The sequence below is a fragment of the Hylobates moloch genome, unplaced genomic scaffold, assembly GCF_009828535.3.
Source record: "Hylobates moloch isolate HMO894 unplaced genomic scaffold, HMol_V3 SCAFFOLD_19, whole genome shotgun sequence".
Lineage (NCBI taxonomy): Eukaryota > Metazoa > Chordata > Mammalia > Primates > Hylobatidae > Hylobates > Hylobates moloch.
Window position 1 is genome coordinate 39,636,722 of NW_026652294.1, and position 14,626 is coordinate 39,651,347.

The 14,626-nt window shown below is 45.3% G+C and overlaps 1 protein-coding gene across 6 annotated transcripts in view; it reads right to left on the bottom strand.

The window, feature by feature from the left end:
* The window catches only part of MYH10 (myosin heavy chain 10), a 156,218-nt gene extending 143,494 nt beyond the window's left edge, over positions 1–12,724 (bottom strand). For all 6 annotated transcript variants that reach the window (XM_032139177.2, XM_032139174.2, XM_032139176.2 and 3 more), the window contains exons 1-2: positions 12,500–12,724; positions 4,940–5,315 (exon numbers count right to left, since the gene is read on the bottom strand). In XM_032139177.2, the coding sequence (XP_031995068.1) occupies positions 4,940–5,284 (345 nt within the window). In that variant the 5' untranslated portion in view covers positions 5,285–5,315; positions 12,500–12,724. The remainder of the gene's footprint in view (positions 1–4,939; positions 5,316–12,499) is intronic.
* Positions 12,725–14,626: the final 1,902 nt, after the last annotated feature.

Here is a 14,626-nt window from a genome sequence, read left to right on the forward strand (position 1 = left end):
ACTACTAAAACTTAACATGTGATAATTTCTTTTTTTTTCTTTTTTTTTTGAGACAGAGTTTCGCTCTTGTTGCCCAGGCTGGAGGGCAGTGGCACGATCTCGGCTCACAGCAACCTCTGTCTCCTGGGTTGTCCTGCCTCAGCCTCCCATGTAGCTGGGACTACAGGCGTGCGCCACCATGCCTGGCTAATTTTGTATTTTTAGTAGAGACAGGGTTTCCCCATGTTGGTCAGGCTGGTCTCGAACTCCTGACCTCTGGTGATCCGCCTGCCTCAGCCTCCCAAAGTGCTGGGATTACAGGTGTTAGTCACTGCGACCAGCCAACAAGTGATAATTTCTTAAAAATTAGATGCAATGTAGCATCTCAAACCCTATCAGTGAACTTCTCATATTCCACTGCATCAAAATCTATGGTTTACCTTGCTTATTGAATAAGTCTTTTTACCCATGCATGATTTCGTAACACCACACACACACATCATTTGGAGAACACTGGCTCATTAAATTATGCAAGTCTTTCAAATGATGACATTTTACTATATGACATCAAAAAAACCCACTTAATCATTATCATCACCATTATCGTATCAGAAAGGTTTTCAAGTATTGACATGCTGTCAAGTTCACGGTGGTAGATACAAGTTTCCTAAAATTCTAATTTTCACAGAAAAACTCAAATTTTATCATTGGCAACAAATACAGTCGGTTGTTTTCTTTGAAGTGACAGGCTCGTTTTGTTCATTTTCAAGAAAATGTCTGCCAAATACCTCTGTGTGAGTAACCATAGTTTATCAGCCACTCTATCAAATGAAAATACTGTTCTACTTAAAAAGTAGCAAGTTTAGCTTGCAACTCAAATAACTACCCACATGCTCGTCCTCAAGGCAACCATCATACATTGATATGCATCAAAAGTCCTTTAGGCATATTTACCATCTCGTCACACTGAATATTAAAAAGATGTGTTCCCAAAGGTTGAGATTTAATAAAATCAATTATTTTTCCTGGTTTACCAAGGACATTCTTGAGCGAAACTGCATTTTTTTTAAACTGCCAATAAGTGGCAGTGAAGAATAAAATGGTGCTAGTACAGTTTGGTACTAGTACACTGCCTTTATTCATGATAAGGTGTCAGGAGTTTTATTCATCATTGCTTTTGCACCATCACTACAAATGTCAACAGTAAAAAGGGCCGATGACATATTCGTATTATTATAAAAATAGTTTTGACCTTGTGTGCTCCCCTGAGAGGGTCTCAGGGAAATCCTAGGGGGTCCAGACCACACTTTGGGAACTACTGGGTTACATCAACGTAAAACAATAAGAATAAATCTTAAAAATATAATCCTAAGCCAACAACAACAAAAGACACAAAAGGCTACACACTATGAGATTCATTTATATAAAAATTCAAAAACAGGCAAAACTAGGCCGGGCACGGTGGCTCATGCCTATAATCCCAGCACTTTGGGAGGCCAAGGCGGGTGGATCACTTGAGGTCAGGAGTTCAAGACCAGCCTGGCCAACATGGTGAAACCCCGTCTCTACTAAAAATACAAAAAATTATCTGGGTGTGGTAGCTTGAGCCTGTAATCCTAGCTAATAGGGAGGCTGAGGCAGGAGAATTACTTGAACCGGGAGGCGGAGGTTGCGGTGAGCCGAGATCGCACCACTACACTCCAGCCTGGGCGACAGAGCAAGACTCTGTCTCAAAAAAAAAAAACAAAATCAAAAACAGGCAAAACTAAACTGTCATTTAGGGATGCGTAATTTGTTGATAAAACACAATGGGAGAGGCCGGGCGCGGTGGCTCACGCTTGCATTCCCAGCACTTTGGGAGGCCGAGGCGGGCGGATCACGAGGTCAGGAGATCGAGACCACAGTGAAACCCCATCTCTACTAAAAATACAAAAAATTAGCCGGGCGTGGTGGCGGGCGCCTGTAGTCCCAGCTACTCGGAGAAGCTGAGGCAGGAGAATGGCGTGAACCCGGGAGGCGGAGCTTGCAGTGAGCCAAGATTGTGCCACTGCACTCCAGCCTGGGTGACAGAGCGAGACTCCGTCTCAAAAAAAAAAAAAAAAAAAAAACCACAATGGGAGATTTTTCACACACTTTTTTCAGTAACTGACAAATCAAGCAGACAAAAAGTAGCAAGGCTATGGGAAATATAAACAATACATTAGAAAGCTTAATCTAATGGCCATATATAGAACCCTATATCCAACAATAACAGAATACATTCTTTGCAAACACATACAGACCACTCATAAAAGCTGACAATATACTACACAAAAAAGTCTCCTATATGAACAATATTCTGTGATTGAGATGTAATTATTTTAAAAATCAATAATAAAAAGATAATTAAAAATCAACATTTTGAAATTTTACAAATACACTTTTAAATGGTTCACTAAAGGAATCATCGTAGAAATCAGAAAATATTTAGAACTGAAGAATAAATACTACATATAGAAACCTGTGATGTGAGCTAAAACAGTATTAGAGAAGACATTTAGGAAAGAAGATGAAAATTAATGACCTGAGAAATTCGGGGTCAGACAGAATAAATCCAAAGAAAAGGTAAGAAAAGAAAATAACTAAACCTGTTAGCAAGCTAATTTATTTAAAGAAATTTATGTTATATCTTATCTATAGAAATATGTTCAAAAAAGGTCCTACCAAAATTATTCTAGTATCTATATTATTACACCTCAACTGATCATCTCAACTGGCTGGTTAATTCCAAAGCCCGATACATATTTATCACAATGCTAGCATGGCTCTCCCCAACCCCATCCTCTTAATGAGACAGACTTCTCTGGAGTCAAGTTCTCCAACTAGAACCTTAGGTAAGAACCCTTTCTCCACCCAACTAATTGAAGATATGATCCTCCCAAACCCCCACCTCTGTGTGACCTTGAGACTTTGAGAAAAACTGAAATTCTCCTGCAGAAGGAGGCTGTGCTTTGAAAAGAAACTCAGAAGTTCACTCAGGTTGTCCATGAGTTAAGTTGGAAAAAAATCCAACAAACTCAGTAAGAGATAACTGTAAAATCTCTGAATTATGTGGAATGGCTGCAAAACAAAAACAAAAACAACAACAAAAAAACTGTCCTTTCTTTCATTCCTTTTCTACTTAGCTCCCTTTGCAGCTACCTCCAGCTGCCAGTGTGGGAGCTAAGAAAGGCAGCCTGGCTCTTCTTCACACTGCACAGTTTTGATGGTGACATGACATTTCCATGCCTGCACAATTTATTGCAATGGGCTTCATCTGAAACTGATCCACCTCTCAAATCTTACACGTCGACATTACAATCTGACCACAACCTCCTAATTTTGCAGTTTTCTCACTCCTTCACCCCATGATCCCTGTTCATCAATATTCTGAAAACCTCCAGGCCTTGATCCATCAGCCCCTCCCACCCAGACTCCCATTCCTACCAAACCAGGACTCCAAAGACGGCCACTGAATCCCCTCTCAATGTGAGAGCCATGGAAATCCAAAGCTCCCCACACTTACAGACCTGGGGCAATCCCATGGTCTGGCAAAATCACATAGCCAGACAAAACTGCGGTCGCCCTATGCGTGGTTATTCAGTCTCAGCTGGACTCTCAACACCACTCTCCAGTCACTTCCTTATCCCTGGCTTAGTCTGAAATTGGAAAAGGGTTGTTCCTAAGCCCTCATTCTCCTCAAGCCACTGTTCCAACCCTGTGGCCTCTTACTCTCCTATCTCATACGGAAGAAAATAAGGGAGATCTATCAGGCTTGGCTGAAAGTACTCTGGCAAAGGTCATGAATGAATCATTCTTTTCTCAGCTTTTCTCATGGCTAGCTGCCTCCCACCAGTCAGACTCCAGCTCGAATGCTACCTTCACAAACAGCTCTTAACTGACCCGCTATGGAAAGCCATTCTCCTACTTACTCTCTCCATAGCCCTATTTCATTTCCTTATTGGACATTTCACAAAGGCAGAGAGACCTGCCCTGTCTTCTTCACTGTACTATCCCCAGCACCTAGAGCACAGGGGGTGCTTAATAAATATTCCTTAAACTAATTCTGTGGGAAAACTAGCTCTGATTTACTGAAGTTTTGAATTATTCACGACCTTCAGTAGCACACTCCTTGTGTAAAATTCAACAACCCTTTTCCAGTTTCAAACCACGACCATCAACTTTTCTCCCTACTACCCTTCATCATCAGTTTAAGTCCCATACATGCCACCTTCTTCAAATCATTGCCACCCCTGTCTACCATTCCCTCAAACCTATTTTGTCATTTTAGATTTTTTTTTTAGTATCTGGCTTACATTTTTCCTCTCTACATTATCCCTTATGATTTTCAATAACTTCTTCTATATGGTCAGTGACATAGTCGGTGACTCCAACATTCATGTCAGCTGCTAACCACAGGACGACCCCAGCCAGCCTCAATCTTACCCTAATTGTTTCCTCTTAAAAACCTCAGCATTCATCTTTCCTACTTCCCTACATCCAGTGAAGCTGTTCATGCTGTCCACAGAAATTTCTAAGCTTACAGCCCTTCCACTTTACTCTCTTGGGTATGCACTTGATTTCTATCATTTTGCTGTCTGCATCCTATTAATGCAGCTCTCTTTACCTTATTAAACCTTCTGGTCTTCCTGTTACATGCTCTCTCCCACCTTATTATGCTCCAGAACACCACTACAAAAGTCTTCAAATGCCATTTTATTATATGTAATTGCAGCCTGTATTATTTAAACTTAATGTGTTAAGATTCAAAGAAAAGCAAGACATGGGTAAGCAAGCAACAAATCTTTCTATCTTAAATAGAAATAGAAATGTTAAACAGAGAGTTTGGGTATTCCACATTCTCATTTGATTATGACAAGATGTATAATTTACATTAATTCCTAGCTACCACTTCACATGGTTATTTGGAAGAAATACTTACATAGATTAGTCCTGAATAGTAGCGATCCTTCAGATTATGTAAAACGGAAGCCTCATTCAAGCATGTCAATTCTGCCATATCCTCCACCTTGGAAAACTTAGGTGGGTTCATCTTCTGAATATCATCTTTGTTGACCATTGCTTTCTTTCCATTCTCTGCCAACTCCACCATAACTTCATCTCCCCGTTCTTCTTTGATACTAGCTGCCTCAAAACCATGGCGTTCTGACGGAATCCACACTAGCTTTTTAGCTGTCCAATCAGCTTGAGTGGCAGGGTTGTAGATGACAGCCCTGTCCACAAAGAGATACCTCTCTGGATCCTCGAGTCCAGTTCTCTGCGCCATTGTAAATGGAAGGATCCAAGAGCAATCGCCTCTAAGAGAAGAGGAGGAGGGCAAAATTAGATGTTTAAGAAACGTAAAAGAATGTACACGTTTTTCTTTTCTAAGAAACTTAAAACCTTAGATTAAGCATTAACTCTGTGTTAAGGAGCTGGGGTATACCTCTTCACAGCCATACTGAGTTTCCAAGGTAAATTTCAGGGGTGACCACAAATTATGGCTCTGGTTGTCTGATGGGTTTGCCCTCAGTTACTGAGGGCAAAAAAAAAAAAAGAAAAGGCAAAGTTACAGGTTGACCCTTTTTTTTCTTTATCTCCTCTTTCACCCTCACCACAATTAAACAGGGAGTTAAGAAGGGAAAAAAAAAGAAAACAAAGATGGGTAATAAAAGGTTCATGAAGTGGTACCGGAATTAATATGACCCCAAGGAAACAGCTACAAAAACACAGGATTGTCAGAAGAGTAAAGAATCTAAAGAATCTAAAATATGCCTCCCATTCTACCCTCAGATAACAGACTTAAAGTTCTTCTTATGAATAACCCAAATCAGTCTCCCTCTAGCTTTTCTATGGCCCCATGAGGTCTTAATGTGATCAACTGGGACCACAAAAGACAAGCATAACTTGGCTTCACACAGCAGCCTTTTGAATATGTCATGGTAGCTGTTCAGGCCTCCATTCCCACCCTGCAGCTCCTCCACCCCTCATTCACCAAGACACCTTCCCCTGCCGGATGTCTCGCCTAAACAGACTCCAACATGCTTGTCTTCCCTCTGAAGTGTATGGCCCAGAAGCAAACATCATAGCCCAGATATGGTCTGACCAGTGCAGAAGAAAAAGGAACCATCAACAATCTTGGCCACATTGAGGAAAGTACTGGTTCTGTGACATTTACAATTAATGTATCTCAAGAACTAATTGGTTTATTTAGCACCCATTTACCACTGGCTCACAAAGGGCTAGGAGAGGAAGCTCCATCACTTTGTGGCTAAGCTATGTCCCCTCCTCTACTTGTGCATTGGCTTTCTGGACCAAATGACAGGATTTTACATCCATCATCTTTCTGATGTGACTCATCATGATTGCCTAACAGGATCTTTTTAGGATTTGTTACCAACTTAAACATTTTTGCTGCTACTCCAAATTCCAGGTTATTATAAATTTAATAGGCATGGCTTCCATGACTTCATTCAAACCAAGAGAAGAAGCCAACTGAGTACCTACTCTTGCTCTATCAAATCCCCACTTCTCCCCTCCGTTCACTCCACTCCCCTAGCCAAAAATGCTAGGGGTTCTTTGTAGGCAAGAGGAAATCATAAAGTAGTCTAAAGTTGTTAAGAGGTTCTTGAGTCCATCAGCTAATCTCAACTTTCAACGAAATCCCTGAAATGGTATAAAAATATTATGCACTTAGCGTGTGTGTATATGTGCTATAACGTTCTCTAGATTCTAAAGGGCTCTGCCTGTATCCTAAAAGATTAATCACTGATAGTGGTTACACATTCTAGCCCTTTAACCCTTAATAATAATTTACTAGAACCAGCTGGGCACGGTAGCTCATGCCTACAATCCTAGCACTTTGGGAGGCCGAGATGGGTGGATCATCTGAGGTCTGAAGTTCGAGACCAGCCTGGCCAACACGATGAAACCCCATCTCCACCAAAAATACCAAAAAATTAGCCAGGCGTGGTGGTGGGTGCCTGTAATCCCAGCCACTCAGGAGGCTGAGGCAGGAGAATTGCTTGAACCTGGGAGGCGGAGGTTGCAGTGACCCAAGATCATGCCACTGCGCTCCAGGCTGGGTGACAGAGCAAGACTCCGTCTCAAAAAAAAACAAACAAAAATAAATTTAAAAAAATAATTTACTAGAACCAAATAGCTAAGATTCTTCAGAAATTACTTGTTGCAACGTAATGTATTACGAACATTCATCTTCTATAGTAGCGGCTGTCAAATTCTGGCATGCATTTGCAGCACCTAGAGGTTTTATTAAAATACAGATTGCTGGGCTCTATCCCAGAGTCCCTGATTCAGTAGGTATAGGGTAGAGCCTGAGAACTTTTTTTTTTTTTTTTTTTTTTTTTTGAGACGGAGTTTCACCCTGTTGCCCAGGCTGGAGTGCAGTGGGTGCAATCTCAGCTCACTGCAACCTCCACCTGCAGGGTTCAAGTGATTCTCCTGCCTCAGCCTCCCAAGTAGCTGGGATTACAGGCGCCTGCACCATGACCAGCTAATTTTTGTATTTTTAGTAGAGACGGGGTTTCACCATGTTGGCCAGGCTGGTCTTGAACTCCTGACCTCAGGTGATCCACCCGCCTCAGCCTCCCAAAGTGCTGGGAGTACAAGCGTGAGCCACCGCACCCAGCCTGAGCCTCAGAATTTGCATTTCTAACAAGTTCCCAGATGCTGCTGCCACTGCTGGTCCCAGGACACATTTGACAACCATTGCTCCAAAGTTCTGTGGTTGCCATGGTGCGCCACTGCTACCAGCAGGTATGTTAGAGTAGAAAAAGAGGTTGAAAACCAAATTCTAGACTAATTCATAACAATTTAAATAACATGTTGATGTCTTAAAGGTTATCGATTTGGATAAAACAAAAATCACAAAATAAGATGAAACAAAAAAAATCACAAAACGTGATTAATGTTATTAAAACTTCTATACAAATAAAATTGCTAACACATTTTATATCTAAACTTGCATTAGTCTTCTAAGACATCCTCTTTGGAGAGGGCAATACAGAAAACATTCACAGGTATGCGTACATTCTGCATAATAGTTTTAAAAGCCCATTACCTCTAGGGACTGGTCTAATAACACTATTAACAAGTCGTCTCTTTCCAACTTAAACGTTGCACACTGGTAAACAGAAAGGAGGCCAGGTGGAGTGGCTCATGCCTGTAATCCCAGCACTTTGGGAGGGCGAGGCAGGTAGATTGCTCGAGTCCAGGTGTTCAAGACCAGCCTGGGCAACATGGCGAAACCCTGTCTCTACAAAAAATACAAAAAATTAGCTGGGCTTGGTGGCACAGGCCTGTAGTCCCAGTTCTTCGGGAGGGTGAGGCAGGAAGATCACTTGAGCCCAGGAGGCAGAGGTTGTAGTGAGCCGAAATCACACCACTGCACTCCAGCCTGGGCAACAGAATGAGACTCTGTCTCAAAATAATAATAACAATGATAATAATAATAAGTAAAAAACTTAAAAAAGAAGAAAGGAGTCATGGCTTCAAGGTGGGAAACATCATAGGTAAATTTGAGAACAAATAATAGGATACACACTCCACCTTTCAGAAGGGTAGAATCTATTAAAAGAAAATATTCAACTATAACAAAATATAACAAGTTTCTCTTACTATTCTTATCCGGTGTAAACTGCATATCCTACAGAGCACTTAGGAAACCATCTTGCTGTCAGTAGACACGCACACACTTCTTAAATTTTATACTGGACATGTAATTAGATGCTTAAATTTAGCAGGTGACTATAAATTAGAATAATTTAACAAATAACTTCTAGAACAGGTCTAGAAGCAGTAGATTATATATCTTAAAATTATTTTATCAAATTGGGACATCTTACATTTATCAGTACTTTTTCTAGATGGGGAAATGCTTGTAATTTAGTATTTAAAAAAAACCCAATAGAACACAAAAGTGTAATTACACAGCATGTTCCCAATTTTGTGGGGAAAACTACATACACGTGTGCATTTTTTTTTTAAATGGAACAAATATTCATTGGGTCTTTACTGGGTAGTAGGATCACCAATGACTTTCACTTTTTCAGTCTCTTCTACAACTAAACACTATGAGGATAGTCGTCTGTTCCACGCTGTATCTTGAGCATTTTGTCTCGTCCCTGGTATATAACAGGGGATCTGTACCTATTGATCAATATTTACGTGAATGGTCCCAACCCTCATAGTGAAGTTCAACTTCTCTACAACCCAAAAGCTATTATTCCTTCAACTCCTGACCCAAATGCCATCCTTTCAGAAGTTCTTTTCAGGTCAATGTGGCAATTTAATCCTTTTCCTTCTCCTAACATTTTGTACAGTTCTCCTGACTTTCTTCTTACCCCACCCTGCGTTGCACCAGAGGGCTTTGCAGCTGTTAAGTGTTCATATTATTGTTTAACTGATAGAGTTCATGAGACCATTGGAGATATTTTGTTCAGTTTAATTCTTCACTTGTGATTGTCAAATACATTTATTTCACTCCATCATACATTTGGTACCAAATCTGGATAACAGTGTTTAACAGTGCACCACTCACCAGTGCTTTGCTTTGCAGAAAGGACAACGCCATGATTTTTAAAACAGCAGATACCATTGTCATATATCACTAATTATGGCCAGGCACTATTCTAAGCAGTTTACATATATCAACTCTTAATCCTCACAACAGCCCTAAGAGGTAGGCACTATTAATATCTCCATTTTACAGATGAGGAATCTGAGGTATAGAGAAAGCCAATAACCAGCCCAAGGTCACACAGCTAACAAGTAGCAGAGCTGGGATTAAACTCAGAGTTCAGCTCCAGAGTACACGCTACAATGATGGAAGGTAACATGGAGGAAATTTTGAAGGGTGTGTAGTGTACAATGCTATATACTACGTTTCTACTAAATAAAAACCCAATCAATTATGGCTTAAAAAGTATAGGCTTAACCAATGAATCATCTGGCAAAGGTTTTATATATTTTATAGAAAAAGATACCCATAACTTAGGGGAAATAAGGACAAACAGGAATCTTTTCGTTAGCGGACCTAAAGATGGTCTGAGGGTTATTAGTGTCATTTTAAATTGCTGCCTAATTATAATTAAATCATTTATCTGTGTATGAATTAGCCCCCTACAGAGCCGAAGTTCCCATCCCTTTCAGTGGTTTGACACACACACCCCTGGGGCTCCACCCCCAGGTCATTTTTCACTTCCAATGAAATGTCACCCAGCAAACTTTTCAAACCTCTCCCAGCACCTACTATAAGTGTGGACAGAGGCAAACAATTCAATTTTATGAACGGCCTGCATATAGAAAGGCAAACAAGAAGGATGGATAAATTATCCATGACAGAGCATCCATCTATAACAGATGAGCTAAAACAGAACTGTCCCAATTTGTGTATTGCTACCATTGAGGTCACTTACATGACAGGGCTGGACGAGTCTGCTAATTTATCAAAATCCTGCTCAACGCAATGATCACAAACACAAACCAAACGCAAAAGGCCTTGCTACTTATGGCCTGCCCCACCTCCCAATTAATATCTCTATACTGTGTTTAATATTTCCAAAACTAGGATCCAACACCAGGAACTTTAATTCCTCACATGTGATAACAAAGTATATAAACCGCTGAAGCATAGTCTTCCACCCTACAACGTGCCCTTCAAGATCTCCTCCAGCTCACCTTCCATCCCAGCTGCCTTCGTTATAATGATTTCCCTATGGAGCCCAAATGAAAAGCCAGGCTCTCAGGGGTCACATCCTTCTGCTGCCAAAGCTCGTGCTATATCGCACAATTACACCATATGCTTTCTCCAGATAAGGACGGGGAAGAACTGAATTTAAGATGCAGAAGTAAGGAGATGCATAAAATGGCCACTTTTCCAGAACCCGAGACAGACAGGGCATACTTAAACATCAAAAGCAAGGGACTCAAAGAATAATTAGTAAAGGCAGTTTGATGAAGGAGATAAAACAATAGATTATAAAGTTTTCCAGAGTGAGATACTATCAAGAATAATTAAACCTGACTGAAAGAATCCTCAGTTTCAACGTTAAAAAACAAAATCTCCGCAAAGCCAAAGTATTATGTTTGGTATTACATTATTCAGCGAAAACAGCAGTCTTTGTTTCATCTGCAGTCTGCATCTACCCCGCCTGCTTTCCCCTACCCCACCCCAGCCCACCCCACCCTCTTCCATCCACCGCAGTGATCTTGAAGGGAGCTGCAGAGGCCCTAAAGAAACAGAGATAACGGCTGTAGGCAGAGGCCACGTTATCCAAACCTCACCAGCCCGGGTCTGACCCGCCGAGTCGCCAACCTCCTTCCTAAGGCCCTAGTTCCAAACAGGCCTGGCTGGGGGCCTCCCGCTTCCCAGGGCCGCATCCGCCCACCACAGGCCCACAAAGCCCCCGCAAATGCCAGGACTCCGCGGCTTCAACTTCCCTCCGACCCAATTCCAGTCCGATTTTATGGGATCAGGGTGTGACCCCCCAACTGCAGAAGGCAATGAAGAGACTGCGGCGAGCCATTCCCAGCTCGCTTACACAATAAAGGGATCCCGAGGCGAGTGCTGACCCTCCCCCCGGCCGTCCTGCTGCAGCGCGCCCCGCCACATTTCCCGCCTCGCCCCCCCAAACCGCCTGGGCCTCGCCGGGCGTCCACCCCCGGCCTAGGCGCTCCACGGAGGGCGAGGCAGGACGCCCCCCTCCCGCGCTCCTTCCCTAGCGCCGGCGGAGACCGACCCTCCCAACGCCCGCGGCCGGCTCCGGAGCCCCTCACCCGCCGCGCGCTTCCCCGGCCGCGCAGAGCCAATGCCCTCCTGTCCCTCCACCCACGGGTCGGGCGCGCGCCGCCCGCCTTCCAAGCCCTTGGTGAACCCCTCTAGCGCTGCGGGGGACCCGGTCCGGCCAGGCCTAACCCACCCAGCAACCCACGCAGGGGCCCTTCCTGTCCAGGGCCCCCCCACCCCACCGCCGGGACTGCGCTTTCCAGCCCCGCTAGAATCCCCTCCCTTCCTGGGAGGCAGACACTGGCTCGCGGGGCACGCCGAGACCTCCGCCGGGGCACTAGCCCCTCGACCTCGCGCCCCCAGGGATCCCACCCACCGAGAACCTGGTCCTCACGTCCCCACCCCCAGATCTCCATCCCCCAGCCCCCCAGGGGTCGCCCTCCTGCACACCCAGGCCCTGACCCCCGCAGGGGTTTCACAAGGACCTCATTCCCCGCTCCTCCGGGAGTCTCTCCATCTCCACCCACTGGGGTCCCAGTGCCCCCAGCCCAGGACCCTGCTCAAACTAACCTAAGGTCCCCGCAGCACAAACCCTACAGCTCAGAAGCCCCTGTCTTCCCCAGCTCCCGCTTCGGTCCCCCGTTCCGGCCCTCCAGAGCCGCCCGGGACCCCTCAGCCCAGGATCCATTCCTCCCCCCACAAACTGTCCCCCAGCCCTGGGCCGCGCATTCGGACCCGGGTAGCCGCACCTCTCACCTTCAGCCGAAGATGGTGGCGCGGGCGCACGTCCCCAGCCGCGACCACAGATCCAGCGCCTCAGTCCCAAACCCACCGCTGCCTCCGCCGGGCTCCTTTAGCACTGCTGCTCGGGGCTGCCCCACCCACTCCCACCCTCATTGGGCCAGCTCCACGCCCATCACCGCCGCCCCCAGACCCACTGGTTGGTTTGCGCGCCCATCTCCAAGGGAAGACGGTAGCAACCCGAACGAAGCTACCTTCCCGAGTCCGGCTCCCTCCACCCACCTGGAATGACGCTCATTGGCTCCCGCTCCCAGCCCAAGCCACCGAGGCCCCAATCTCATAGGCTGACTCTTACGCCCGTCATAGGCTCCGGGAGGTGCGGCCGGGACAGTGGCGCGCGATTGGTTGGCTAGTGCGTAGATGGACAACTGAGGCTGGCTGGGAGCCCGGCGATCCCGCGAGGCGGCGGGTTCGCTGCGCTGACTCCGGCTGTGCGGACCGCGGGGCAGGTGGGCTGCGGCAGGAGGCTGGCGCTCTGACTGCAGACTCCTCGTCCTGGCGTCGTGCAGCCGCCGTCGCCGCAGCACATTCGAGTGCCTCGTCGCCCCTTCTGCTTGCGGCAGCCGGCATCTACCGCAGAGGGACGGGGTTCTACAGCGGAGTCGCGGGCCCTCAGCGCTGCCTGCAGGGGCGGGGCGGAGCGCGGTCCAGAGGCCTGACGTCACCCCCGGGGCTGCACGGGGTGGGGGCCGCGGCGCTGCGACTCACCTGCAGTGGGGGAAGGAACGCGGGGGAGGGCGCTGCTCCGCCCATGCGCACAGGGTTTGCCCGGGCCCCGGCTGCGCTCCACGCTGCGGCCACTGTCCCGACCCCAGCCCCAGGCGGACTCTGCCGGGATCGGCCGGGCGCAGGACACGGTCCTCCAAGGTCGCAGTTTTGGTGTTAGGGGGGCGAGAGGCTCTCCTGCCCAGCCTCCAGGCAAGGCTGAGATTCCAGAAGAATGAGAAAGAACCGACCTTGGAGAGAAAACTTGGAAGAAACTTTATTCACCTCATTCATTCACTCGTTCAATCGCTCCTTCATTCATTCATCAAAGCTCCCTACATAAGAGGGGCTATGAGAGGTTCTTAGGACTATAAGGCTGGATTCCTGTAGCGCTGTCATATCCCCTAGGGCCTATGAAAACGTTGGAGACTGAAAAATAGTGGCCCCAAAATAAGGAAACTGGAAAAAATCAAAGCAAATAAAATTTAATGAAATGTCTGCAGAATTCTAGGCAACTGCAACAAAACTCTTGCATAATTATACATAAATATAATAAAGTCCAAATCACATGAACAAAATGAATTATTTATACAAAACCTGAAAGTCAAGATCATAAAAATTTACAGCAAGATGCAGTTATTAATCAGTTATTAATGTAGGCTATGGGAGCATTTTAATACATGTGATGTGTTTGCCTAAGCCTAGGAAACGTCTAGTCTGGCAAAAAGTGAATTAAGCAAAAAACAAAACAAGGCAGGAAGTGCTAAGGAAGGGTTAGTGGAATTCAGAAGAGGCTCGAGGGCAGCTGAGTGCAGAGTCCTTCCTGGGGAAGTCCGAACCAGGCTCTGTTTTGTCCTTTGTCCTGCTGCATCTGGTCCCCCACCCCCACCTGCCTGCTGGGGTACTACCCCATGTCCAGGTGTCTTGTGACTTGGCTCTGTGAAGAGGTCTGTCCTTCTAATGCAGTCTGCACATGGAGTACAAATTAACTTTCCAAAATATATGAATGATATTCCTCTAATGAATTTTAAAATGTGTTTAGAGAAGACCAAAGACTCCCTCTCTGAGACCTGAGTCTCCACTGTCAGTCACCGAAGTCATTTCTCAGTGCAATGTTCTATGCTTAGTGCATCCACTCGCGAATAACCCTGTAAGCCACAGAGTCAGTTTTTCATAATTTAAAAACTTTTGCGTATATGTGTGTGTGTGTGTGTATATATATATATATATATTTTTTTTTTTTTTTTTTTTGAGATGGAGTCTCGCTCTGTTACCAGGCTGGAGTGAAGTGGCACATTCTCAGCTCACTGCAACCTTCGCCTCCCAGGTTCAAGTGATTCTCCTGCCTCAGCCTCCCTAGTAACTGGGACTACAGGC